A 27,804-nucleotide genomic window follows, 5' to 3' on the forward strand; every position below is an offset into this window, starting at 1 on the left:
TGTGCTAGTACTGAACAGCTGCTTTGAATTCTACTTATGAACGGAAATTTGAGGTTTTTAAAATGCTCTTATTTAATCATGATCAGACCTCTTCTGATTGATGCGCTGCTCCTGTTGATTATTTTGTACTTTTTATTAGGCTTCTTTGGCAGCACAGAGCCTATTTTAACTTAGGTTCCCTTTGAAAGAATGTAGGTAGGTGGACTGTGTACCCGTGAATTTCCAACTATATAAATGAAATAACCATTTTAGATATTTGGAGAGTAACTGAACAAGTATTTTATGTATCAGACACTGTGTCAGTCCAAGGTACATAGAGATGAAGAAAACACACATGGCCTCTGACCTCAGGAAGTTGCCAGTCTAAATAATAGCTCTAACTAGTTATCCATTACATAATTTTATATACCCTTTTCAGAGTACTTGTTATTAGCCATATTAGCATTGTTTATAGAACTTTTCTTAATGACTGGGACAGTCATGTTTTGAAACATGCTACTATGAATTTTTGGATTGTATAAGCTTCTTATTTTAAGTCCCTTAAACAATTTATTGTGAAAACTTTGGGAGTAGGTAAGATTTTTCAGATTTTTTAACCCAACATATTTCTTTTCCCCAAACTTAGTTTGGGGCAGGCGTATCTCATAAGAGAAAGTTTTGTGGGTAAACTGTTGTTTTCATTTTGCTCTTCATGAAAAGACTCATGGGAATAATATCAAGAAGTATATATATATATATATATATATATACACACACACACACACACACACACACACACACACACACACACACACACACACTTCTCTCCCCACCTGCCATGATGGGGGTTGAACCCAGGACCTTGCACATGCTAAGCAAGTGCTCTACGCTGAGCTGCATCTCCAGCCCCTGCCAGTAAATATACACTTCTTTTGTAGTTGTTCATCAAAGATGAAAATATATGTATATATATTTTGGAGGACCAAACATGCCATAAATTAGTAGATTTTAGACAAAAGTATGTAATAAATTAAGGCCAATGTTTGGCTATGGGGCTATAGAAGGTATATTACATATATAACAGAGCTTACAGGATTTTCTGAGACAGTTTTAGTGTCAAATGTTAAACTAAGCCATCCAAATTATCCAAAATTCTTACCATTTTGGAGTCTAAGCTATTTTCCAGACTCTCTTACTCATTTATAAGTGGTACAGATATATTTGCTCGAAGATATGCCATTTTTCAGTTAAGTTTGTGTTGGTTTTGTTTCATTCTGGTAAAAGATATATTTAAGGCATAGCATAGACAATCTATAACAGATGCAGGGTAGTGGTTAAGAGCATGTGCTCTTGCCAAAGGCTCAGGATTTTCCTGTTACTGACTGGTTGTGGAAGTTGAGGAAAGTCATTTTACCTCCATCTGAGACATCCTTGCTCACACCATCCCTTGGTTTCCCCAGCCATAGATAGAGGTGGATATAGCACCTGTTTTGCAGGATTGTAAATATTAGGTGGGCAGGTAAGGGATGAGATAGATGAATAAGGAAATATATTTCCCTGGGTGCATTATTTTAGTTGCTATGTTAGCATTAGATACATCTGATCACTACATTCAAGTGAGAGAACTATGTCTAATACAATCACAATACTGAGATATTCTGGGTTAGCCCTCACATCAAATGCTCTATTCTTCATAGGTTAGCTGTGGGTATTTGTTGTTTTTATTTTGATTATTCTATCATGAAAAATCTGGAAATTTCTCATAATAAAACAGATTTTGGGTTTCCCCTCATAATTGGATGATTTGGCCCCCTCAAGTTAGCAATCCCACCTGAAAACTGAGAGCCAGGAGAGAGGCACAGGAGCCACTCTCAGGGGGAGACACTCAGTTTTCTATGTCTACCTGTCACCTACATTCCCACACAGTATAGGCATTTGCAGTCAGCTTTTTTTCTTGTTGATGTTACCTAACCAGTTTCAGTCTCTGGATTTTTATGACATCCTGCCAGGCATTCTGATTTTTTAGCTTAAAATTTTTATGCTATTCACTGTGTAGCATTTTTCTTATATATAAATCCCTGAAATATTCGAAGAGAAATTATTTGAAAGGTATGGTCCAATATAGAAGAACTTTAAATAAACCACACCCTTACATTTAGAAATATAACCATCAATAAAGAATCATATCTATTACCTGAAATGGGTTGTTGGGTAAAAAATTTTAATATCATTTTTTCTGTCAATCTAGGATTTTGATGAATAGTAGCTTCAGCTATTTTAACAAGTAGTTTAAGACTTAGTTCTTTCTTTGTTGAAGAGTACGTGACACTTAGTGGGAGAAAAGAGAGGTTCTAAAATCATGTGCCCTTGTTAACTCCAAATTAGAAATTTCTAGAAATCATATCCTTTAAACTTCTTCAAAGATAAAAATTATAGATAAAATACCCTAAACCATCATTAGAAAATGGAAAAATGGTGTCAAGGAAAATATTTGAATGATATGATCAGTATATATAAACATGCATTAATATACTCAGATATTTGTCTCTATATTGAACATACATGCATGCTAAATCTTGGAGGAATAATAAGAAAGATTCAGCATCTAAAATCTATCACCAGCCTCAGACTATAATGCATATAAACCTAGCACCAATTTTTGTAGCCTTATCTCTAAAGATGAAAGAATGTGTAATGTATAACCTTCATATTATCAGATACCATTTCATGAAGAATTAACCATAATTACATATATATTTAATTGATTTGTTATCATGAAATTTATTTGTGCTATTATAATTTCCATTTTCAAACATTTGGTATTTTTACCATTAAACCAATTAGACACTTAAAATTCTGTTGATCATTGTAATATAACAGATGTATTAGTAAATCATACCCTTTAAAAAAAAGAGTAAAATTTCAGTTACACTAAAAGGAACTATAAAAGTCAACTAGCCCAAACTTCTCTAAGAATATATGAATCCTCTACATAGACTTTCTGATTAATGATATGTCTTCTGTTTGGATACTTAAAGAATTGTGCATCTAATTATCTTCTGAAGCAAGCAAGTTCTCTTGAACTTCTGCTTCTAACTTATTTTCTTCTTTTGCCTTTATTTGTAAATAGTTTGCATATTACCTAGGATAATAATTATCTATTTATATCTAGCCTTCACAAAATAGGGCACCTGGCATATAGTAGACCCTCAATGAATAGTTTATGTTCTGTTCTGAACAAAATAAATCCCAAAATAATTCAGCCATAGCATCATTCCCTTTCAGCATTTTTTTATTCTCTTCAGTGAGCTAGCTGTGTGTGCTGTATATAGCACAAAAGATGCATGTATAAAATTTTAAAGGTTATTCCTTTTTAAGATATTTAAAAATCTCTGATAGTAATTCTATAAGCAGAAGTCATGAAATAAGTTGGTGGAAATGTTTAAGATGTGTATTTTAGTAGTGGCTTCTGGATTGATGCCCATGTTAAAACTGAATTGAGAATTTTAATAATACATTCCTTGATAATAGTCTGTAGGTTCTCAGGAATAAGAAAGGCTACATTGATTATTTATTATAAAATATATCTTACCCACTGTTTGCAATTAAAACAATATTGCTTAACATCAAAGTATTAATTTCCCTTAGATTATAGTTATTTACTCGTTCTTATATTTACCCACATTACCTCCAAAATATGAATGAGGGTTTACATTTCTTGACAGTACATTGACAGCAGTGCTTATTAATTCTGAATAGTTTCTAAATACTCCATGAGCTGAGGAGATATAGTCCATATGGCAAGTAATTGGTGGTGTTTAAACTATCTTGACATCACTCCATTTTGAAGTAGCTATTATTTTCATTGGCTTTTTTTGGTGATAGCCAGCAGAAATCTACCTGGAACTGCACATTATCTATTGATTTTCTTTTGCCAAATGATTGATGGAGCATTCTAGCTCAATTGTTTTCTCTTGGAGTGTTTGTGGTTATATTCCTTTGTTTCAAAAAACATTTTCTTTGAACTATCAAATGTTTTCAGATAGAATAATGTGAGCATTTGGGGAATGGCTCTGGGAAAAATTATTAATGATAATTTATAGGAAAATAGTATAAATCAATTGTTTCCTTGAAACAGAATGACATAGACTGAAAAGGAAATTCTTCCTAGATTAAAAAAAAATTCTTGTATTTTATGATAGCTAGATTTTCCTGGTCAAAAATCAACCTTTTGTTGGGTTTAGCTCCATGGTCCTCAGATGCTTTTCACAATGCCAACCATCAGTCTAAGCCAAACTTAAGAGTACATGATTTTCTTAAAGTGCTAGTGCAGTGAATCCAGCAATACAATGCACCTCTGCTCCACATTTACTTGTCACAATAGGAACCCATTTCTTTGTGTGGAAATCTTAAGTCCTATGCACAGAATGAGGAAACTGTGTAGATGAATAGCAGTTTCTAATGAAACTTTTACAATGACTGAATCTTATAATAGCATGTACTACTCTCCTTTTTCCTGGGGGGTTTCACCTTCTCCTACAGAGTCAGATGGTGGGAATCTATTTCATATAGATTGTTCTGCAATAAACATCATGAAGCAAAAACTATATCCTGTATTCCTAGTAATGGGATGAGGTTTTGGTACTTTGGTAGAAGTATTTCAACTGCTGGCATAGCTCAGGAATGATTTTTTTTAACTTAGTTTGAAACTCATGCTATTTGATGTCCTCAAATGGTGCCGAGCCACATAGTATAACTTTATTTTAAGCAAGATTCAGAAATGTTAGCCTCTACAATGAGTTCTAAGTCATATGTTTTTATTCAAAAATTTAAAAAAAATGTTGGCTGTATAGGAATATTAAAATAACTGGACTCTTTTTAGAAGGTCTACTAATTACAGTTAGGTTGTTTGGTATCTTAACTTTAACTATCATTTATAGCTGAGTAGTTCAAATGAGATTCAATTCAATTCAATTCAATTCCAAATAACAGCAACAATAATAACAGCATTTATAAAGTGTGTATGGTGTTTGGCACAGAGCTATATGCTTTTGAAGTACTAATTTACTTCCCTCAAAACTCATAAATATTGTACTATTTATATTTCTTATAAGGGCAGAGACAGAGAATTTAGGTAACATAGTGGTGATGGAGCCAGGGAGAAGCATAACTAGTGGTAAGCCCAGGTTTGTCTTGTCAAAGAACTTGTTCTTACCCAGTGGCTGTGCTTTGATTAATTGTGCTCTGTTTTCGAGTCAGCATTAGATTGAAAGATGAGTAAGGCTCTCTGTGACTTAAAAGTTTATAATCCAGTAGTACAGTCACCTCGATGTGCATTAAAAAGTGTTTTCTGAATTAAAAGGCTTTTATGTGGTTTTCAGTAATGGGAATGCAGACCCAAAAATGTGAGGTTTTACTTTAGTAGATTATTTGCTATATTACATGTAGTACAAAATTTATGCAGAATTTGAGGGGACAGAAAATAAAGGTGAACAACTAGCACAGATTTTAAAAACAATTCATTTAATTAGTAATGAGAATAGTAATTGACTTCTTGAATATCTGGGTCCCTGGGAATCAGTAAGCTCTTCTTTACTGTTCATATTTACATATTTTAAAGTTATTGTTATTACCGAAATGTCTCTGCCTCTTCCTTCTAATTAATTTCTTTCTTCTTCACTATGATAGAGTTTAAATTATTTTTAAAGAAATAAAAATTGAAATATTTGCTTCTAGATAGACCTCAAGGATATCCTGAGTTCTAAATTGGTTTAAAGTTTCTTTTCCCAGCAAATCAATGTCTATTTAATTAAGGCTATGTTGAATTGCTCTAAATTAATTCAAACTACTATCGTTAAGTAGAAAACATCATGAAATATATCATGGAATATTAATAATTGAGGGTTGTGTTCTACTTTCATAATGTTGGAAATGTATTTGTAAACAAACTGCTATGAAAAACAATTTGTAAGCACCATTGATTTATCCATTCTGTTTCCCCTCTGTAACTTGAAAAACAATTTTTTTTAGACTTGATTATAGCTGGTACTGACAATAGTTGATTTCATAGAGAATGAATTAATCTTGAACTCTGGAGATGGAGGATGCACAGATTAATGGCTAATAATTAGTTTAGAGATAATTGTAGAAATTACAAACTTTATGATTCTTTTAAGTGTCCTCCGATGAGCTAAATGTAAGTTACCTTCTATAATCTTTATTTGTGATACCAAGAATGGCATCACAATTTTGGATCAAACTTCTCCAAAATAAACTATTTAGCAGTAAGATAATCCATATTATGTTTTATAAGCATTTATGTGAAGAAATAAAGAGTAAATGTAAATATTGGCAGTCTACAATTGGGAGCATGTCATGAAGGAACAGGACATCCCATGAATGTATGACCATTAGGAGTGAATTGTAAGTGTATACAATGTTCTCTTTTAGAACAATCATTAAATATTTGTGTATTATAGAGAATCTAATGAAAAAGAAATACAAGGTACATTTACTTGTATAGGTATAACTATAATGTTCAACAAAAGTTTTCATTCAATAAAAGTAATAGAAATGAGAAATATATTTCTAACTCTTTGGGGAAAGATCAGTTATAAGGTATATTTTTAAGTCATTCATTAAATGTTCTTATTTTTATTGTAATTAATAATGGAATTTTTTTCTATATTGTGTGTATTGAAATTTAATTTATATTGACACAGGCAAAGATTAATTATGATAACTAGCATTAAAACAGCTATACTCTAATGTAAGTTATGTGAATGTGGTTTCTCTTTCTCAAAATATATTGTGCTATACTTACCCTCTTGTGATGATGTGAGATGATATAGTGTCTATGTGAAGAAGTGAGGTGAGGGGAATGATGCAGGCATTGTGACAGATTCTTGGGTTACGGCTACTATGTAAAGTTTTATCCTTTCAATAATATTTGTGATAAAATTTTCTTTTATAGTGTTTCAACCTTAATTTAACCTTAAAGTTCTGCTTATTACTAATTTTGTCACTCTTTTTAAAAATATTTCTGTAAAGAATCTTAATCAAAGATGTTGATTATTTTGAAAAACACAAAACAAAACAAATAGTACTCTGAAGCCATACAGTCAAGCTGATAACATAGAGGGCTACTAAATGACTAACTGGCAGGTAGCATATACAGTGTGGATATGCTGGATAAAGAGGTGATTCCTATACAGGCTAGATGGAGAGAATTCATCATGCTGTTCATAATGGCACTCATTTCAAACTTGTGAATTATTTATTTCTGGAATTTTCCATTTAGTATTTACAGACTGTGGTTGACATAGATAACTGAAATCATGGAATGCAAAATAGCAGATAAGGGCAGACTACTGTATTTGGAGCAGATATAGCTCCAGATTCTAGCTCAGCTGCTTTCTAACTATGAGACATTTATCAAACTATGTAACATTTCTGAGTCAGTTTCTATAGGAAAAATAAAAACAACTTAAAAAATATTTTGTAGTTTAAAAAATATTGTTTTATTGAAAAGTAAGTCACAGGCCTTTAAATTTATTCACTTAGTGTACAAGTCAATGGTTTTTAGTATATCCATAATGGTGTAATCATTCCCACACTCTAAATTGAGAATATTTCATCACTCTTAAGACATCTATACCCGTTAGCAGTCATTCCCATTCTACTCCCTCTAGAATGCTCTCTCCTCCTAGATTACCTCCAATTTACTTTTTCTATTTATAAATTTGCCTATTCTGGACATTTTATATAAATGGAATCAAGCAATGTGTGGTCCTTTGTGACTGACTTCTTTCATGTAGCATAATATTTTAGCTTCATTTATGTTGTTGCATGTATCAGTACCTCATTCCTATCTGTTGTCAAATGACATGCCATTGTATGTACATTGGATTCTGTGTTTTGAAGCATCATTTGATAAATATTTAGGTTGTCTCCACTCTGGGATATTATGAATAATGTTGTTCACCTTCATGTCCAAGTTTTGCATGGACATGTGTTTTTATTTCTTGTGAGTATATTTACCTCAGAGGAGAATTCTGCATCAAATGTAACTGTATATTTAACTCTTTAGAAACTGGCAGTTCTTTTCTAAAACATCTATAGTGGTTTACATTCCTAAGAGTAATTTATGATGTTTCTAGTTTTCTCCACATCCTCTCCAACATTTATTATTATCTGTCTTTTTTTACTTTAACCATCCTAATGGATGGGAAGTGAAATCTTATTCAAGCTGTTGGTTTGCATTTCCCTAGTGACTGAGGATGTTGAACATCTTGTAGGTGCTTATTTACTATTTGTAGATCTTCTTTGGAGAAATGTCTGTTCTGATTTTTTACACATTTTTAAACTGAATGACTTGTCCTATTAAATGTGTGTATACACACATACACACACATACACACACACATGTAATGTACAGATACATACATGAATTGTCAAAGTTGTTTATACAATCTGGATACAAGTCCTTTATCTGATATGTAATTTCAAAGTATTTTATCTCATTCTTTAGATAGTATTTTTAAATTTTGATGATAAAATACAACTTATTTTTATTTTTTATTACTTTGCTTGTCACTTGAGCTTTTAGTGTTGAATCTAACAAACCATGGCCTTACATGAAGTCATGAAGTTGCCTTTCTACCTTTCTTTATGAGTTCTTTATAGTTTTAGCTCTTATATTTATGTCTATAGTCCAACAGAGAGTTGTTTTCATAACCAGAAAGAAGGCTAATAATACTAAAAATCTAAACCATCCAGCACAGTAACTGGCACATATCAGTGCACAGTTAGTGGAAGTCACAAGTTTGAACAGAGTCAAGAATCTGTTGCTTTTTTAATGTAAAACATTTTGTTAAAAGTAAGGTATGCTGCAGTAAAACAAGATAGTCTCTGGGAAGTATATTGAAATTAAGGAAATTTTGTTGCTATTTAATAATCATTTAAATAAATATTTTCTTAAGTGGTCACAGAGTAGTTTAATTTATTTTTTTAAATTAATATTTTGAAAGGTTTTGTCAAAGGTGGATAGATTATCCACAAACGTTTCTGGAGAGTTAAGTACTTTAAAGTAAAGGTGAAAAGTTTATGATGGTAAAGAAGTGAGTTCTAACCATTGCTTCAAACTTTTCCAAAGGGTATGTCCATTTTTTCATTCCTCTGTATTCTACTTCTGGTGATTTGAGTGTAGCATTGGCAGCTATCGTTTTTGATACACTTTGTAACCTCAGAACCAAATATGAGAAGGTGATTACTCTATTTGAATTTCTGAAGTGAACTGAAATATGAGTGACTGTACTGTGGCACCCCTAGCAGCCATGGCTTAGGGATGAAGTACTCTGAAAGCATCTATAGCTAATAGTGTACCCTAAGGAAATTGTTTTATGTGACAATATATATTTTGTGTTGAATAGAAAAGTATACAGACTGATGAAGGAATCATGTTTTATCCCATCTAAAAAAGGATAATTCCTTTAGGTCATGGATAGGACAATGTGAAGAAGTCTTGCGCTGCAGCTGCAGCAGTGTCTGGATAAATAGAGGATTTAATAATGTTCAAATATTTGTCCCAACCTCAAAGGACACCCTGAAATAGAACTAACTTTGCAGATGATACAGCTCTCTCCATATAGGTCTGGTGGCTCCTGCCCAGGGATTTCCTTGGGTATTTAATGTGTTTGGCTGACTCTTCAACCAACGCAGTTACGGTAGCAATCTGTGTGGGGATTTGGCCTGAGTCCTGTGTAAATAATGTCAGCATAGTATGTAAGAATGACAAACTTGAAAATAGGAAATGCGTATTGAAATCTCTGGAAAATCTTCCCCATGGTTTGATGTTCTTGGACACATGAGAGTTGGGATTTTGAAAGGATTAATTAGCTCGGTCTAAACTTTCCTTCATATTTCGGAATCATATCTCACAGTTATATCCACATAGCCAACCAACTCCTTGAAATACACGTTCTCCAAGAAATACATTCTTGAAAATGTAAAATACAGGAGGAAAAAAATATTTGGGAATATTTTAAACGATCATTCCCCCGTAAACCTGACAGCAGCAAAAACAAACAACAATAACCCCCCTCTCCCAAAAAAAGAAAAAAGAAAGAAAAAAAGAAAGAAAAAGGAAAAAAAAAAAGAGGGGAGGAGAGGTTGGGGAGGAGCTGGTCCCTTGCTGAACACAAAGGTCTTTCACTTGTGGGGAACTGGAATGGGGGTATTTGGGTAGTGGAAAAAAAATGTTCTAGCATGTGGTAATGAGGTTAAAAAAAAAAAAAGAAAGAAAACAGCAATGGATGATTACTTTTCTCCGTCAAGGCCCCTTTATCCTCATAAGCTCAGACAGTGGTCAGCATGTTAGACACCCCTCCCTGTTTTATCCATCCCTTAACTATGTTCTTTGACAGGACTGGTTTATACAGCTGGGCCTTTGTTCAGCTTTGGGGAAAGCAGTGGAGAACAGCAGAAAAGATGGCAGATAGAGTACCTATAAAATGGTACATGGTAAACACTGCACTTCAGTGTAGGATTCCAGCTTGGTGGCTTTAGTTTTGTTAGATTCTTTAAAAAAAAAAAAAGATTTGTAAAATGAATGCCTTTAAAATATTTTTTTTAAAAATAATTTAAAAATAAATACAGATTTTGGGGTATTATATGTAAATAGATTATGTTGATCATTAAAAATTCTTGACAGCTGTATTTCAACAAACAATAGGAATGAACTCGGTTATATTAACATCTAAAATTATAATTATGTTTAGGTATGTCTAATACAGTGACAATATTTTAGAGAATATGAACATTGTTGGTGCTTAGCCACAGAACTGATTGAAAAGAGAAAGCATTAAGGAAAAGCTATTTATTCAAAAGGTCTATCTATATGACATACTTGTAAAATATAAACAAATGGAAATTTGATAGTGATCTTACCATTAGTTTTATTTTCAAATCTAGTGCAAACCTTGTACTGGGATCTTTTTGTGTATTTACACTTGTCATAGCATTATGTGAATTTGACGATTTTTCTACTCTACAGTATAGGCCATACCCTTGGTATTTTTATTTCAGGGCTAAGAAACTGGTTGCCTCTCAGTTAATACTCAACAGTTCTTACCCATTTTTAGAAAAAGAGCTAGCATTCCTAACATGTCCACTGTGGCAATATGAACCATGCTTTTAAACTTTTTTTCCCCCCTAAAAACAACAGGGAATGTGCTAAAATCAGAAAGATTAATGGGGGAAGAAGATAAACAGTTAAGACATAAAATGAGTTTAGAGGTCAAGCTAGAAAAATAGGAAAGCTTATGGGTTTAATTCATATTCATCCAAGCAAAGGAGCTTTGGCATGAAAGGCACCAATGAAGAGGCTCAGCATTCTTATAACACTAACCATAGCTGCATCCCGCTGTTTTGGAGTTTGGGTTGATAGATGCTCATCATCTTTGGCACTGCACCCTCACTTTTGGATTTTTCATGATTATAATGGCAAATTCTTCATTTTTGCTGGGAAGTTCAGAAAATGTATCTTTGCCCCAAATGCCCGTCTCTCACATCAGAAGTTGTTGTTCTAGGAAAGATTTGTGCCCTGTATATATGTTCTTAGCTGTCTATTTTAAATATAGCATAAATATTTTTTTACTTTGTACATTTTTCAACAGCTGCTATAGAAACAAGCTGCAACCAAGTCTATATGGGGAGAGACAGTTAAGCCACCAAATTGCCCAGAATTTAGTAGTATATGAACTATTCCTTGTCAGGGTTATTTGGATTCCCAGAGGATAGGGGGTCAGAATATTTCTCTTCATTGGACTACTTAGACAGTGAATTCTTGACAAATCTGATGCTGATGTCCAGTATTGCTTTTAGCTGTGAGTCTCCTTTCTCATTTCTGCTAGCAGGGGAAACATTCTCTAGAGGGTTGCTTTAGACGGCTTAACTTGCTTGATTTCACAATGACCTTTGAAAACAAAAGAAATTAAAACTAGACTGGTTACTTAATTATTTTTGTCATCATTGTTAGATCCTAAATAAATTAAACATGCCACAGATTTTATTTCAAGGCATACACCATGCTAAGAATAAGTCACTTTTGATTATGGAACAATTTGCTATTTATTAAGACTTAGCCAGTAATGTGAGAAGGGAGGGAGAAACCAGAACTGGGAATGGGTGCTTTAAGAGGAAGCCCAGATAAGGAGAGAGAGAAGGAGACTCAAAATAAATACTTAAGAATATCATTTTGGGAAATAAAAATTTTATTCCTATTTGCAGTTTTCAGACTGCAGTATTGTAAAGCCCTGAAAAGTTCAAAATGACCAAGTGATTAAAACAAGTAAAGTGATGTATTTACAAATGACACAGTATCATTAAACCTAAAGAGCTATTCTTTCCTACACAAGACTATTATATTTTGCATCTTCATCTCACCCTTACCACTGATGTTCACAAATGAAAATTCATCTTTTTTCATTACAAATATACTGAATATGGTGAAATGTTTTAATAAGTCATTAAACATGCCCATATACACATGCATATGTAAACACTAATACATCCTCAATAGGGTAACATGAAAAAAATGGCATTATTAAGGGATTAGTACTGTTCACTGTGGTTATATATATATGTATGTGTATATATATATATGGTAATAATATATATTTCCTTTGATTTTCCTTTTCATGAGTAACCAATGGGAAGAAGTTTTTCTTTAAAATGTACAAAATTTTCAACCAAAGTTTAAAATTACATAGTAAATGAAAGTTGTTAGCATTTGATTATAATTGTATTGATGTGGTGTGGTCCAGTCCTTAATAGAGAGATTTCATTAAAAAAAGGAAGACTATTAATGCTGTTAGCATGTCCTTAGGTAGTAGTCTTCTTTCTCTGCCTCCTCTTCCTCCTCTTCTTAGCCCTCCCATTCCTTCTTCTCTCCCTCTTTCCCTTTTTCTTCTTTTCTTCTCCTCCCCACCCCCCTGCACACACAAGGCACACACATACCTCTCAAACTTCCCTGACAGATTAATTCAAGGACAGAACAATAGTAACTGAATTAACCCTTTTTTTATATTAGCAATTATTCTGACAGAGAGTAGAAAAAATGGTCCCTGTTGCTGAGATTGTAGTTTTAAAAGATACCTCAGTAGAGATCTTGAGAATAGATAATCATCTCATACAATATTCTTTCAGTGCCTATCCAACTGTATATGACCTGAGATTTATACATGTGGCAACCATATGTTTCAGTAAATCCAAAAGGCTTCTAAATTTTAAGATTTGCTCTATTTCTTTTATCCAGAATGACATGATTACTTGTTTATCAAGGTATTGATGAATTTTCTGAATTTAGGAATTAGAAAATGGTTTGTATATTAAATGTCTTCCTTAGGGGTTTTTGTTTGTTTTGTTTTGGCTACTTTTAAAAATATATATTACTAAAAGACTTATACAGCATGTACTGGAAGAGACTATTTTTACCAATCCCTGGATTCTTCCCTCCAATCCTCTATCTGTCCCAAATGTGGGGTATGTGGCTACTCCGTACTCAGCCCTCAGACACACAAGGAGCCGAGCATCTGGGGAAACTCAGGAGGTGAGCACTTTCACGCTGACTCAGAGACCAGCCGTATGACTCCAGTCTGGCGCTGTCATGCCTGGTTATGGAGAGGCAAGAACAATGCCTCCCTTGAGAAGGAAAAAAAAAAGTCTAGTGCAGTCACAATTTTGATGTAAAATTTAAATCATCTCTCCACATCCTGTGGATTTAGAGCTGTCAGAAAGGCAAAACCATGCTTAAATGGAAAAAGCTTTTTATTCCTTAAAACTTAGACCCTCTAACTAAAAATAACAAGTTCTAGAATCACAGTTCCTAATACTAGATTATTTGAAGTAATTTATAAAATAATTAGAACAAAAGAAATTTGACATTTTAAACCTATAGGTGGCTGGAGTCAAACTTTTTTTTTTCTGCTCGTGATTAATGACAAATATATGACAATATACGAATCAAATAGTTCACAACAAATTCCTGTTGATGGACTTGTGTTGCCTTCTCCCATACTCCTACATTGAGTTATTTTACCTACAACCTTAAAGAATTTTATCTTCAACATTTAAAGGTCATAATCATTTTTATTATTTTTCTTCAAGATTACTTGGTTGATTTTTAGTATATTTGATGATTATAGAGAGTCTTTTAATTAAGTATTTAATAACTCAAATAGTTGCTGCTTTTAAGATAAGGAAATTATAATAATTAGTAATGATTCAAATAAAGGCAAATTTAAGCTCTCTTTAAGGTAGAAAGTGCCAGATTCTTTCTTATAAATCATGAGAAAAGTTTTGACATATTTTTCCCAAACAATCTAGAATTCTGTTGAAACACTTACCAGCTCTTTCTTTTTGAAAGTGAGTTTATATTTAGGATTCATAAAAGTTCCCCTGATTTTCCTTCTGCCTTGTCAGGTCTTTCATAATGAACTCTTAATAACTTTTCTGAGTATTAGAATATTATATAATTATTACAGGAGAAGTTTACTAAATATAATATTTTTTCTACTTTTTATTTATCAAGAATGCTATTGTTTTAGGTACTTAGTAAGTGTGGATTAGATGTGTAACCAATGTGATTCTGCAACTTGTATTTGGGGTAAAAAATGGGAGTTCATAACCCACTTGAATCAAATGTATGGAAGATGATATGTCATGAGCTTTGTAATGTTTTGAACAACCAATAAAAAAAATTAAAAATAAAAAAAAAATTTTAAAAAATAAAACCCATATAATATAATCTAGAGATAGTAACTTTTATTTGCCATATGTACTCCTTTAGATAAATTTTGGCTCCACAGACCAGCTATTATGTTACTATAATAAAGCAATCCTCTTATTTAGAAAAATGTCTGTGGGTCTTTAGCTGGTAAGACATAGTCTAATTTTGGAATAAAATTCTACTGATTTACAATTATTAATAAAACATAGGAAAATACAGAAAATGAAGAATTGAATTTTGAATTGAGAATCATTGTAGAATAGAATTAGGCTACCATAAAGTCTTTTAAATGTTGTCTGCCTTACTTAAAAAATCAAAACAAGAAAAAAGCCAACAGTTAATTTTACTTTTTACTTTAAATACTCAAGGTCTACTGAAGCAACCCATGCCCACCGAGAGGAATTAAATTCTGTTTCTGAGTCTTTCTCTATCTTTAATTTCTGATTTTTTTTCCATTCTACACTGTTTTCTGTGAGTACCTCCTTTTTCTTACCCTCCTGTCTATCTCTGACCTTGGTGGGGTGGAAGAAGCTGTATAGAGCTATTTCATAAGAACAGTGAACAGCAAAGAGAAGATCAGAGAAGTGGTTAAGAAAAAAAAAAGGTAAAAATGGGGCTATTCTGATTACAAAGGAATAATATAATGACATACTTGTTCTCAATGCAGAGAACATCTCAGAAACTATACATGGGATATGGTAAAGATAAGAAATAACCATGGTCAAGATTACATTAAAAAGTTGTTGGTGATTACAACATTTTAATCATCATAGTTTTGAATACAGTTCAAACTTTTGTAATATGTAATAAAGTATTTTATATTCTTATTCAGTTTTAAAATGGAATAAAGATTTAATCTTAAGTAGCTATAGCATTATAAATTAGTTTTTCTATTTTGTTGTATTTTATTTTATGGTAAGTTTTGTGGATCTCTACTCTGGTGAAATGTATAGTAAGGATTACAAGGTTACAAGGAAGTCCAGTATCATTTACTACTCAGTGTTGTCTGTTTTTATATTTCTATGAATTCTGTGCTTCTACTGCCATTTTATGCCAAGACCTGATAAACTTGTTCATGATTCTAAATAACAATATAATGAATTAGGTCTTTGTACCTAGAAGCAAAGGGTAGAAAAGTATAGAGATTGGCATGTTCTATATCAGATACTTACGACAAAGAAAATTTAGAGAAAAGAGTAGAAACATGTAAAAGTTTGAATAATTACATATTCACACAAATAAATTTTCTATTTAAAAGATTTCTGAATATTATATATGACAGACTTGGTTGTCAAATTTACATGGAATGCTATCAGAGTAACGACAAAAATAACTCACAGTGTGGAAATTATGTTCAAACCCTGTAAGAGGGAAAAGGAAAGTCTGAGCCATACAATGTGAATTACAATAATTCAAATTCATAGATAAGAGTAATGGAATAGATATTTTTGTTTAATAAAGTAATATGTTAATTATGTATAATTCTGTTTATATTAGAAGTGTTGGGTTTTTTTCATTCATTTGAATTAAAATATTTTCTTTCAAGCTCAATGCCTGTTTTAATTCCTTATATTAGATAGGTAATATTCTTTTGCAAATAGATTCTTAATACATGGTAAAGTTCAATTCCTGATATAGATTAGCCTTCTCACAACGACCTTAAATTATAAAGGGAACCAGACAAATGTACTTGTCTTGAACAAATCACCTTGCTACTAGAAAAGCTTAAGGAACATACTTCTAGAAAAATGGTATCTCCTTTGATATTGTATTAGTCAGCTTTTTGTCATTGTACAAAATACCTGAGATGATCTATGTATAAGCCCAACAGTTCTCTTTGGCTTACACTTTTGGAGGATCCAGTCCATAATTGGTTGGCCCCATTGGGTTTGGGGTTGTGTCAAGGAAACACCCAACTGTGTATGCATGTGCCAGAGCACAGTTTCTCACCTCACACCCAGGAGGCAAAAAAGAATAGGAAGGAGTGGTGTCCCACTATCCCCTTAGAGAGCATGCTTCCAGGGATGTAAAAACATCCCACTAGGCCCCATGCTTAAAGTATCAGCCACATCCCTGTATGCCTTCTCAGGGACTCTCTACCACAGGGACCTTTGGGGGACATTGAGGATCCAAATTATGGTAGATTTGTAGGAGTCCCAATTTCAGTGCTTCCTTAAGAATATTCATTTTTAAATTATTTTCATTTGGCTTTAAAACATGTTCTGCTTTGCATATGATTTAACTTGAGAGAGTGATCATTAAAACAAATATAATGATAGATGCCTTCCAATAGATGAATGGATAAAGAGATTGTGGTACATATTCACAATGGAATATTACTCAGCATTAAAAGAGAATAAAATTATGGCATTTGCAAGTAAATGGATGGAATTGGAGAATATCATGCTAAGCAAAGTAAGCCAATCCCCAAAAACCAAAGGCTAAATGTTCTCTCTGATAACTGAATGCTGATCTATAATGTAGGGTGTGGGCATGGGAAAAAATGGAGGAACTTTGATGTGGCAGAGAGGAAGGAGAGGTGGGGAGGAGGCGTGGGGGCAGGAAGGATGGTGGAATGAGATGGACATCATTACCTTAGGTACACCTATGACTGTACATATGATTCAATACTACATCGTGTACAACCAGAGAAATGAAAAGTTGTGCTGCAATTGTGTTCAGTGAATAAAAGTGTGTTCTGCTGTCACATATATCTAAGTAAAATAAATAAATTAAATAGTAAAAAAAATTTTAAAAATAATGATTATTTAACTGGTGCTTGTGATTCAAAGACTGCAGTAGTTACCTCCCAAAAAGTTCTGCATTTTCTGATTATCTGCTCCTTCTTTATTAAAATCCCACCATCAACAAAGGCTTCTCTCCAAAACTAAATTTCCTTTATTTCTCCTAAATTGGCCTTGCCTTCTCATTCATATATTTCTCTTATTAGTGCATTCATTCTTTACCCATTAATTTAGTAATTTGTTCTTTGAACTCATCCACTTATTCTTCTCTGGTTGCCCCCTACAAATTTCTAACAGTTACTAATTTCTGATTATTTTTCTTTCTAAAATACTTTCTTTCCTTATGTTGCTATATGATTCACAAACTTTCACTAACTCTCTTTTTCCCTCAGTGTGCATTTCAGCTCTTTGGTGTAATCATTCAAGGTTGACAGATTAGAATCATGGTCCCTAGGCTGGTCACTGTCTTTCTTTATTTTTTTTTTAAAGATAGAGAGAGAATCTTAATATTTTTTTTTTTTTTTTTTTTTTAGTTTTGTGGTCACTGTCTTTCAACTTTGCCTGTTGTGGCTTCTCCTGAAGGCCACTGCTTTAACCGAACCATTTTGCCCACTGCCTGTATTATTCTCTAAATTTATTTGCTAGTATCATTTCCTCTGATTATAAGCCTTTCTCCTTTGTGTCTGTTGAAATTCTGATCCAACTTTCATCACTCCATTGAGTTCTCAGGTTTTCTCTCTGATTAATTTAGCCATCCATTGTCTATTATCCATTACTTGTAGTACTCATAAAAACTCATTGACCTGCCAATATTTTTCTTGATTTATTAATTATGTTGCTATCCACCTGGTAGATGGTGTCTTTCACTAAATGTTTTTCAACTAATGAATTAATGAATTAGATAGATGAATGAAAGAGTGGGTAAATGATTTCTTTAACATCATTAAGGATAAACAAGAAGGGTCATGATATCTAAGTTGCTTGTTTCTTTATAACACAGAAGTGATTTGTTGAGCACAAAATAGAGATCCATTCAACTCATTTTCATTTACTCATAGAAAAAAATAGTTTAAATGCCAACTATGTGTGAGGAATTGTGCTGCCATATAATTAATGGTATCTGATTCAGCAAAGAAGATGAGGTTATTTGGAAAAAGAAATACAAAACAATTTGGAAAAATACTTTATCATATAGTCATCATTATCATTAGTCTTGGTGATAGAGAGTGAAGTGGTCAAAAATAGACTTACTAAAATATTAAGAAATATAAGACCTACTACAAGTCATGAGAATTCAATAAATTAAAAGTGATTTTTTTTGTTTTTCAGGTGTTTGTGTTACAGTTTTAGATACTATTTATAAAAAGAAGAGGAAGAAAAAATTAAAGTTGAGTAAAGTTTGCAGCTATAACGTGGCTTAGTTTTTAAATAAAGGTGACTCATGAAAGCTGATGGAGTAGTTTGGAGGTGAGCACAGGAGCTTCCTCTATAGTAGTAAGAAGGGAAGGAAGACTTTTTAGCAAAACTGGAAGTTTTCTCATTCTATATGTGTATTTTTTTTGCAATTTTTACGATCCATAAATGTGAACATAAATACAAATAATATTAACATTCCAAAAGAATAACCAGTAGAAGGCACTGCTACCCATGACATTCATTTATCCTTGAAGTAGAAGATTAACAGTCAAAGGTTAAAATATTTAAAGAATGAAAACTTGTAAGATGAACTCTAAGGAAAGTAGCTCCTTTCTTGAGTCTTCTATTTTTCATTTGTTCCATATGCAGAGTTCCTTTGACTTTGTCATGCTGTCATTTTCTAGAATAATTACAACAAGGAATATATTTTAGGCAGACAGAGGTTTTTGTTTTGTTTTAGTTTAAAGCAGTAAGTAGGTGATACCTCAGTAATAAGTTTATTAATAATTAACTATGTATAGTTTTTATGTAGTTTTTTTTTCTTTTGGTACCAGGATTGAACCTAGGTGTGCTAACTCATGAGCTACATCCCCAGCCCATTTTTATATTTTATTTAGAGACAAATTGTTGCTGAGTTGCTTAGCACCTCACTAAATTGCCGAGACTGTCTTTGAACTTGAGATCCTCCTGCCTCAGCCCCCCAAGCTGCTGGGATTACAAGTATGTGCCACCATGCCCTGAGTAGTTTAACTCTTATAGTGTTTTCCTTACATATTTTAAACAGAAATGTAAGATTTTTAAAAGTACTTTTTAAAAAAGTTTCCTAATTGCTTCACATTGAAATTGTTAAAATAAGAATATTATAACCACATAGTTGGATTTCATGTTCTCTGTCATTGAGACATATTGTAAGGATACTAGTCCTATGAGATTAGATATTACAGCTGTCCATAGCTAAGGCAAAGTCAAAAGGTTACAGAGAGTAAGGATGGAAGGAGGGCTAGTTTCAAAGGAGTAATCAAGGGAGCCTTTTGATGAAATATATTATTTGAGTAAATATCTAAATGAAGTGACAAAGTGCATTGAGGTAAGAGGATTTCAGACTGAGAAAATACCAACTGTGAAAGAAATGTTTAAACCAATGCTATATTAGTTTCTAATGGGGATCTAACAAATTACCAAATATTTACTGGTTTAAGCATTATAAACATAGTGTTATTTAGTTCTGGATGTCAGAAGTCCTAAGATGAAGATATTGGTAGGACTATGTCCCTTCTAGAGCCTTTTGGGAACAGTCATCATCTTTTCTAGCTAATAGAAGCCATCTACCGTCCTTGGCTCGTAGCCTCATTCTCCATCTTCAAAACTAGTAGCACAGTATCTTCTAGTCTCTCCCTCTGCCTCTGACTTTTCTGTTCTTCATCTTATAAGGATCTTTATAATTACTCTGAACCCAGCAATTGTATTCATAATTCTCTTCCCATTTCAAGATCATTAACTTTGTCATACCTGTAGAATCCTTTTATCCATTTAAGACAACATAATTCCCAGACCTCCTGGATTGGGGTCAGGACATTTTGGGTAGGTGGGCATTATTTCTACTAACACAAATGGTCCACAACATTGATTTCACATTAGCATTGCTGGGGAGCTCTAAATAATTCTGACACTCAGACTGTACTCTAGAACGAATAGCATCAAAATTTCTGGGGCTGGGACCTAGATATCTACATTTTTTTAAACCTCTCTTGATAATTCCACTGTGCAGCCAAGTCAAGAACCACTGGTTTAATTTTATGTTGTAATCTCACACTCTTTCTCTTGCCTCTGTGCATGCAAGGTACAAATGGGGATATCCTCCTTGCAGAGTGACTCTAATGCACATGGAGATGCATCAGACAATAGCAAAAGACCCACAATGATTTTTAATTACTATTACCTATTGACCAGAGTAATATGATGGTACAGAATGCTACAGGGAGAAGTGAAGGAAAAGCAGCTTATTGTACAAACAGCTTGCTGCTTAGCTCTTCCATTCATTTCTCTCAGCCACTCCAGGAGTGTTGCAGACTAGAGATAGGATGTGATTCATGCTTCTCAAACTGCTCCTTTTTCTATGTAAGCTTGACCCCTAAATTTATATTGACTTTCTAAAAGTATCTGTGGATCTTTTCTTTTGTTGTGACTTCCCACATGAAATTTCTCTCCATTTGTCCAAAAATTTCCATTTGCTCTTCTTTTTCCTCCAGATCCAATAGTCAACCATTGTCTGAAATATTTCAGGGTGCTCTGATCTCCTGAAGCTCTTGGGTATTTGGCTAAAATGTCATTTGGCCCTTGTTCTGAACTGTTTTTTTTTTTATTAGTATTTATCCCTTTATTTAAAATCTTGTTAACTAGTACATAAGCTTTTTAAAATGCTTATTGGATAAGTATCTTGAACATAGTAGAGGGTCAGTAAATAGTTATTGGTGATTTGAAAATGTCTCTCTTGCCTTGGCATTAAACATGAATTCTTTCAAGAAGGTTTTTCTGACCACTCATAAAACTGTGTTAAAGACTACTGTTTTAACATCAATTCCACAGAGCAGTGTGACATTAAATCACATTTGTCTGTCTCATGTCAAGTTTTTTGAAGTATTAGTTTTGTTCCTTGGTAAGTCCAGCATTTATCACAGTAATGACAAAAAAAATTCTCTGAATGAATACATCTGAGCATATGCCAGCCTAGATCCTCAAATTATTTCAAGGTTCCCTGATACTGCAAGCTGCATGCACCGAAACCTACATATCCTATAGTAACACTGTATGGTTATCTGTGGCGCCTTCTCCCTGCATTTGAAACTGAGGCTTCCCTTTATCCCAGATGAAGCCCTTTGGTAGATTAACAAACCTTCAAGAGTCAAATATTATTGGTGAGTTGGTTATCAATATTTTTAAAGATACCATAGGTCCCAGTAAACATAAGTACTTGTGGTGTGACCAACACCTTGATACCTCTCTACATCATTGTCAGATGCATACTATTTTCTAACTTAATAGCCTGTTACTGAAATATAACCATGGTTGTTTTTGTTGTAATAACTTAATTTTGTTTAGAAATCTTTACTAACAATATTTTCAAGTTTAACATATTAAGAACATTCTGGAAGTCTTTGGAAATGAAATTGAAACGGACATGAACACTGGGATATTTTTGGAATGCATTTCCTTCTGGCACCATCACTCCTTCATGCTCAGTGTTTTAAACTTTTTGCTCCATAGTATGTTATATACAGAGAATAGTTACCCTGTTGCTTATAAAATTAATTTAGATATTGAGATGGTCATAAGTTTTGAGAAGAGTATCAAATCTTATCAGTTTGTCTTATCTACCTTATGTCTACTTCTGGACTTTCAGTTTTCATAATCATTATAAATAATGATATTAATGAAGTAGAAATCAACAGAAGATTCATAGTTCTAAAAGTCATAGAGTTGTAATAACTTAGGAAAGGCTAGCTGATCTAGCTTTCTGCTTTGATGACCCAGAGATGGACTGTCAATTGCCTAGAGTTTTCAGACACTGGGAGACTACATATGAGGTGGAGGTAGAGAATTTATTAATTCCAGTAAGAATCATAATGCCTACACCAACCACAAATTCTGCTGTTTGTTATAACAAAGACATAATCTCCTTATACTTAAGTACAGGTGAAACCAACAAATAATTAAAAGTCCCTTTATTAATTTACTGTGATAAATCTCTTTACAAAGACCTGAATATTTCAAGTGTGTTTTGTCTATTCATTTTTGTTTAATATGGGAATCAGAAGTTTGCTTGCAAAAGTGACAACCAGAACAGCAGGAGTTAAATTTTTGTAATGTTTAGGGGTTGTTCCTTGTAATAAAATATCAGTTTGATGATAGAAATGAGAGAAATGGCACTGCCAATGAGACTAAAACAATTCTAACTCTTAATTCTAACCCTTTATATTCCTCTCCATTTTTGACAATGTACATGGAATAGATGTCCATACTAGAATCAAAGGTAGAGTAAAATACTGGAAATATGATGACCCAAACTATTTTTCCCTAAGGCAAAACCTACCGTGCGTGGTAGCTGCCAGTATTTCCTCCTCCTTTTCTGATCTTAGCTAATCACCTCTACTGTTAACATTTCTTTTTAATACTTACTAATACATTCGATCAACTTAGAGTTAAGTATTGCTGGCCAAGGAGCATTTCTCTAATAGGAGATTTTGTGATTCACATTAAGTTTACATTTAAGCTCTTGGAAAGAAATTCACTTTCTTTATTTTGGTGTTTTTTTGTGTATAGGTTTTTTGAGAGTATGTGGGTCACCCTGGAGTTTTAAGTTTTGTAAAATAAGAAAGTGCTTTTATTTGAGTATATACTCTTCATTAAGTATCATACCAGTTATTTTCATATGGTACATAGTTCATTTTCAAAAAGATTGAAGAGGTAGATATTATATCTCACCTTGAAAATGAGTAAACTGAGATAGATTAAATCTCACAACTAGTAAATGGCAGAATCAGTGTTTTAACCCATGTTTGTTTGATACTAAAGCCCTTAAGTTTTTCTACTGTCTTATTTCTTAATAGGATATCTTCAGTATTGGAACACATTTTCCTACTGAAACTTCTAACACTCATAGTAGTATTCTCCAACAATGATTAGAAGCCTTTCTTTGGGAAATAACATCTTACATTTAAAATTCTGTGCTGTCTATGAAGGAAGTGGTGTGGCAGTCAGGGAATGCTGCTTTTTGCTCATCCCACTGGTCTGGAATAAGAATGGATGATTCTGTAAACACTCTTTGTTGAGCAAAAAATACAGCATTTTCAAGGTCAGATCAAGTTGTAAATATTGCAAGGGAGTTTTTCTTTTAATCAAATATTTTAACACAATTTCATTTCTATGAAAAATTTTTAATGAAAGGAAAAGGCACTTTCTTTTTAACTAAAAAAAATATTTGCCATGTATTTTTAATGTTTGATGATATTTTGAATCAGCCTCCAATACAAAGAAAATGTTTAAAACTTGCTCAGTTATCTAAGTCTATTTTCATAAAGGCCTTAGCTTATCAAAACAAAACATCCTTCTTTAGATTTTTTGTCTTAAAGAATTCTAAGGGGTAAATAGCTTGGCAAAATCACAACTAAATCATTCATAGAGTTGTGAAAGTAGAATTGAAATCATTTTATAATCTGATCTTTTTATTACCTTGCAACTTTGATATCAGAACTAAATGACAAAATTGGGTGTTTTGGGGAAGTGAGGCAAAGAAAATTTTCAAATGTTTCAAGATTAACCATGATTCTAAAATTTATTCCATTCTTAAGCTTTCAACAAATACCAAACTTTTTGTCAGTTGCTCTGAGGTTTGCTTATAACCAATATTTCTGCCTTTCACAATAATCCTACTTTTAATAAAATGCAAATTTCTTCTAATGACAATCATTTATTTAGTTGGTTTATTTTTGATGAAGGAAATTTTAGTTATTTCCTTCTTTTAAAACTGCCAACAGTATTTGCTATTCATAGATGTTCTGTCTTCAATAAGGTCTATCAAAGTGTAAAACTAGATGGGTATTTTTCTTTCCTTTAAAACGAAATGGTCTTTCATTATGCAGTGTTCTTAGGTGAATTCTCTTGTTTAAGAAGCCAGAATACAAGAGAGTGCTATATTAGTGTATTATTCTCACAACAAACAAGCACTGTTCTGTTGCTACCTGCTTGGCCATTGTTTCTGATTGTGTGTGCTTTGCAGTGGTATTTGGATGGTTTCCTGCTCTCTGCTAGCACAAAAAGGCATTTCTGTTACAATGGCCCCTAACCACACAATGACGGCATTAAGGATTTATGTGGAGGTTTCATTATTTTCTCCTCTTTTGTTCTTTCCAGGATGTCTTCCAAGCGACCAGCCTCTCCGTATGGGGAAGCAGATGGAGAGGTAGCCATGGTGACAAGCAGACAGAAAGTGGAAGAAGAGGAGAGTGACGGGCTCCCAGCCTTTCACCTTCCCTTGCATGTGAGTTTTCCCAACAAGCCTCACTCTGAGGAATTTCAGCCAGTTTCTCTGCTGACGCAAGAGACTTGTGGCCATAGGACTCCCACTTCTCAGCACAATACAATGGTAGGTTTCTCATGGTCTGTTGTGCCTACACTCACTTTGTGACCAGTCTTCTCTAATAGTTTGGCTTCAGTCCTTTGCTTTATAATTATCACCTACTTAATAGCCATGCACAGGATTCACTCCTAACATCATGGAATTCTATGCAGTTAACTGGTTCCAGTAGAAAATGTTATTTCATTTTTTTTTGTTTTGTTTTGTTTTCAAAATTTTGCTTTTGAGACATTTACAGTTTAATTAAAATAAAAACCACACAGATCATAAAAATAATATTAAAGTAACACATTTAAAATTAGCATGAAAGTTAGATGTCAGATTCATTCTGATACAAGTTTTATCTGGATAGAGTTGCAGTGATCATGGCTTGGCCATTTCCACCATGAGAAATCAAGGCTTTTTTTCATTTTTTTTTTTTTTGGCTTTGCCCAGATTTAATTCCAGTATTCCTTATAGAGCCTGGAATTTTGTAGAAGATATATTTCAAAAGGACTACAGTTTTCTAATATGACCACACTAACATTACTTTCTAACTCGACCCCATACATGCCCTTGTTTCCAGAAATCAGCCATTCTCTGTCGTATTCTATTCTAGAACATGTACCTCAGGGTAATTCCTCTGGGCCTTGACGCTATGGTCTGGGTCTCCAGATGATCAGGAAACTGGGGCCTCGTGTGCAAGAAGAAAGAAGGCAGTATAGCATGGTTGGTGCAAGCCTGGACAGCACACACAAACAAACAAGGGTTTTGGATCCTTCTTACCAACTTAAATACAGAAGATCATCACTCTAGCCTGTGAGGTAGCAGGACACTTGGCTGCCAGTAATGCTACCCTCATGTTGTCAACATGGCGCTTGAATGGATGCCACATTTTTGTGACCTTTCCTCTCCTTCATTTTTTCTCCTTCAAGGATGCCAGTGCAGTTAGTTTGAACCTGATTACACCAACAAAGATAGGTTTCATCATACATTTTCATACTTTGAAAGACAGTGCTAATTCTGTTAAATCTTTTTTTTTTCTCCAGGAAATTATTACATATCATAAATGTATTTGTTCCTGTTACAGAGTTACTATATAGAAAATTAAATCAAGAAAAATCAGATGTCTTCTAAGAGCTGTATGATAAACAGGATACTCTGATTTTCACATTAGATTTAAATAATCTCATTCAACATGCTTCATAGTTTAAAATTTCTTTGAGTATTTGATTATGTTCCCAGATCCACTCCCCCATCAAATCAAGAATTGTTCAGCTAACACATATGTAGCACTTACATAAAGGTGATATTTTAAGTACTGCTTAATAATATAATAACTCAGCCATCACAATAATTCCACAAGGTAATTAATTAATCTTATTATAATTAATCTTGTAAGACAAGATTAATAATGAAGAAACAAAGGCATGAAGAGGTTAAATAACTGGCTCCAGATCACAGATAATAAGTGGAAGAACGAGGGTTTACTCAGGCAGTCTGGCTTTGGAGTCCATGATTATAAACCTTATGTACCACTGCTTCTTCACAAGAGCACAGGCATGTTTGAGATTCTCATTATCTATAACTTGGCAAATTAAATCACACTCATCATAATTCTTTGTTCTTCCTATCATTAGAAGTTCATGTGAGCTACGTGCAACAGCGTAACTCTGTATCCTCCTCTCAAAAGGGTGAAACTTAAGGAGAAGTAGGGACAGTGGGTACTACACAGGTCAAAAGGGTCAGGAAGCCAGCCTGTCTCCTTCTGGTATTGTGTCACTTGTCACGCCTTTTCCCTCTTAGCATTTTGACCACCACCTGCTCTCTGGGAATACCCAACTGAGAATGCCTCTGAGATTGGTTTTCCCGTGATAGTACTGTACCTATAATACTGGTTTCAGGGTTGTATATAAATAGTATGGCTAGAATACCAAAAAAAAAAAAAAAAGATAAAAGAGGAGATGATTTTAAGTACACTCACAAATGGATATGGGAAAAGTTCGTTAATTTGCATTATGCAGTGACTTAAGGAGATGTTTGATGTAGGTAGTGTACATAAAACCCTTCAGTTTTTAATGGGAATTTGTGTAGCTAAATAAAAGCTATGCACTGCCCACTTTGTACTTAGTTTTATGTTAGACATTGTAGGAATAGTACTTTCCCTCAATGAAACACAACTCACTCTCCATGTAATGGTGATGTTCTTCATTGGAATCTGTGGATCTCTTGAAAGCAAAGGGAGGACTCTGTGTATGAGCATATTTGAGTCATGTTCTGGCTCCCATCAGTCTTTCAAGTACCTCTGTAACCCAGGAAGATTGGGATCTGCCGTTCTGTGTGTTAGAGCAGGGCACACACATGATTCACTGTTGCTGTAGTGACATCAGCACTTACACTTTCTCTTACTGTATATCTGATTGGCTTCTGAATTTGTTTCTTCTTCAAATGTTTATTGATTTGAGCTGCTTTTCTTCTCTTGAGTAGACAGTTGGAAGCGTCATCTACATGAACTCAAAGTTTCAGCCTTTCTTTCTATTTTTCCAAATTCCTTAAGGAACGACTTGAATTGTTTACCTCACTTTTGAGACTGTATGTCCTTTTGGCCACAGGATTTAGTCCCAAACTCTTTATCTTAGCAACATTCTCTATAAAGCATCAGTCTCTGGCTTTTGTTTTCTAGGTTACCATGTCTTGCTATGGACCCATCATGCTTTGCTTTCCAAGCATGTTCATGATTATAACAGTTGGCCTTTGAATGACAG

The 27,804-nt window shown here is 33.4% G+C and overlaps 1 protein-coding gene across 3 annotated transcripts in view; it reads left to right on the forward strand.

Annotated features, from left to right (window-relative positions):
* The first annotated feature begins 24,838 nt into the window (after positions 1 to 24,838).
* The window catches only part of Sox5 (SRY-box transcription factor 5), a 329,602-nt gene continuing 326,636 nt past the window's right edge, over positions 24,839 to 27,804 (forward strand). For 2 of the 3 annotated variants that reach the window (XM_077798717.1, XM_026392331.2), the window contains exon 1: positions 24,839 to 25,069. In XM_077798717.1, coding sequence (XP_077654843.1) covers positions 24,839 to 25,069 — 231 coding nt within the window. The remainder of the gene's footprint in view (positions 25,070 to 27,804) is intronic. The other variant, XM_026392329.2, reaches the window with a different exon arrangement.

This window comes from Urocitellus parryii, chromosome 5 (genome assembly GCF_045843805.1).
Source record: "Urocitellus parryii isolate mUroPar1 chromosome 5, mUroPar1.hap1, whole genome shotgun sequence".
Lineage (NCBI taxonomy): Eukaryota > Metazoa > Chordata > Mammalia > Rodentia > Sciuridae > Urocitellus > Urocitellus parryii.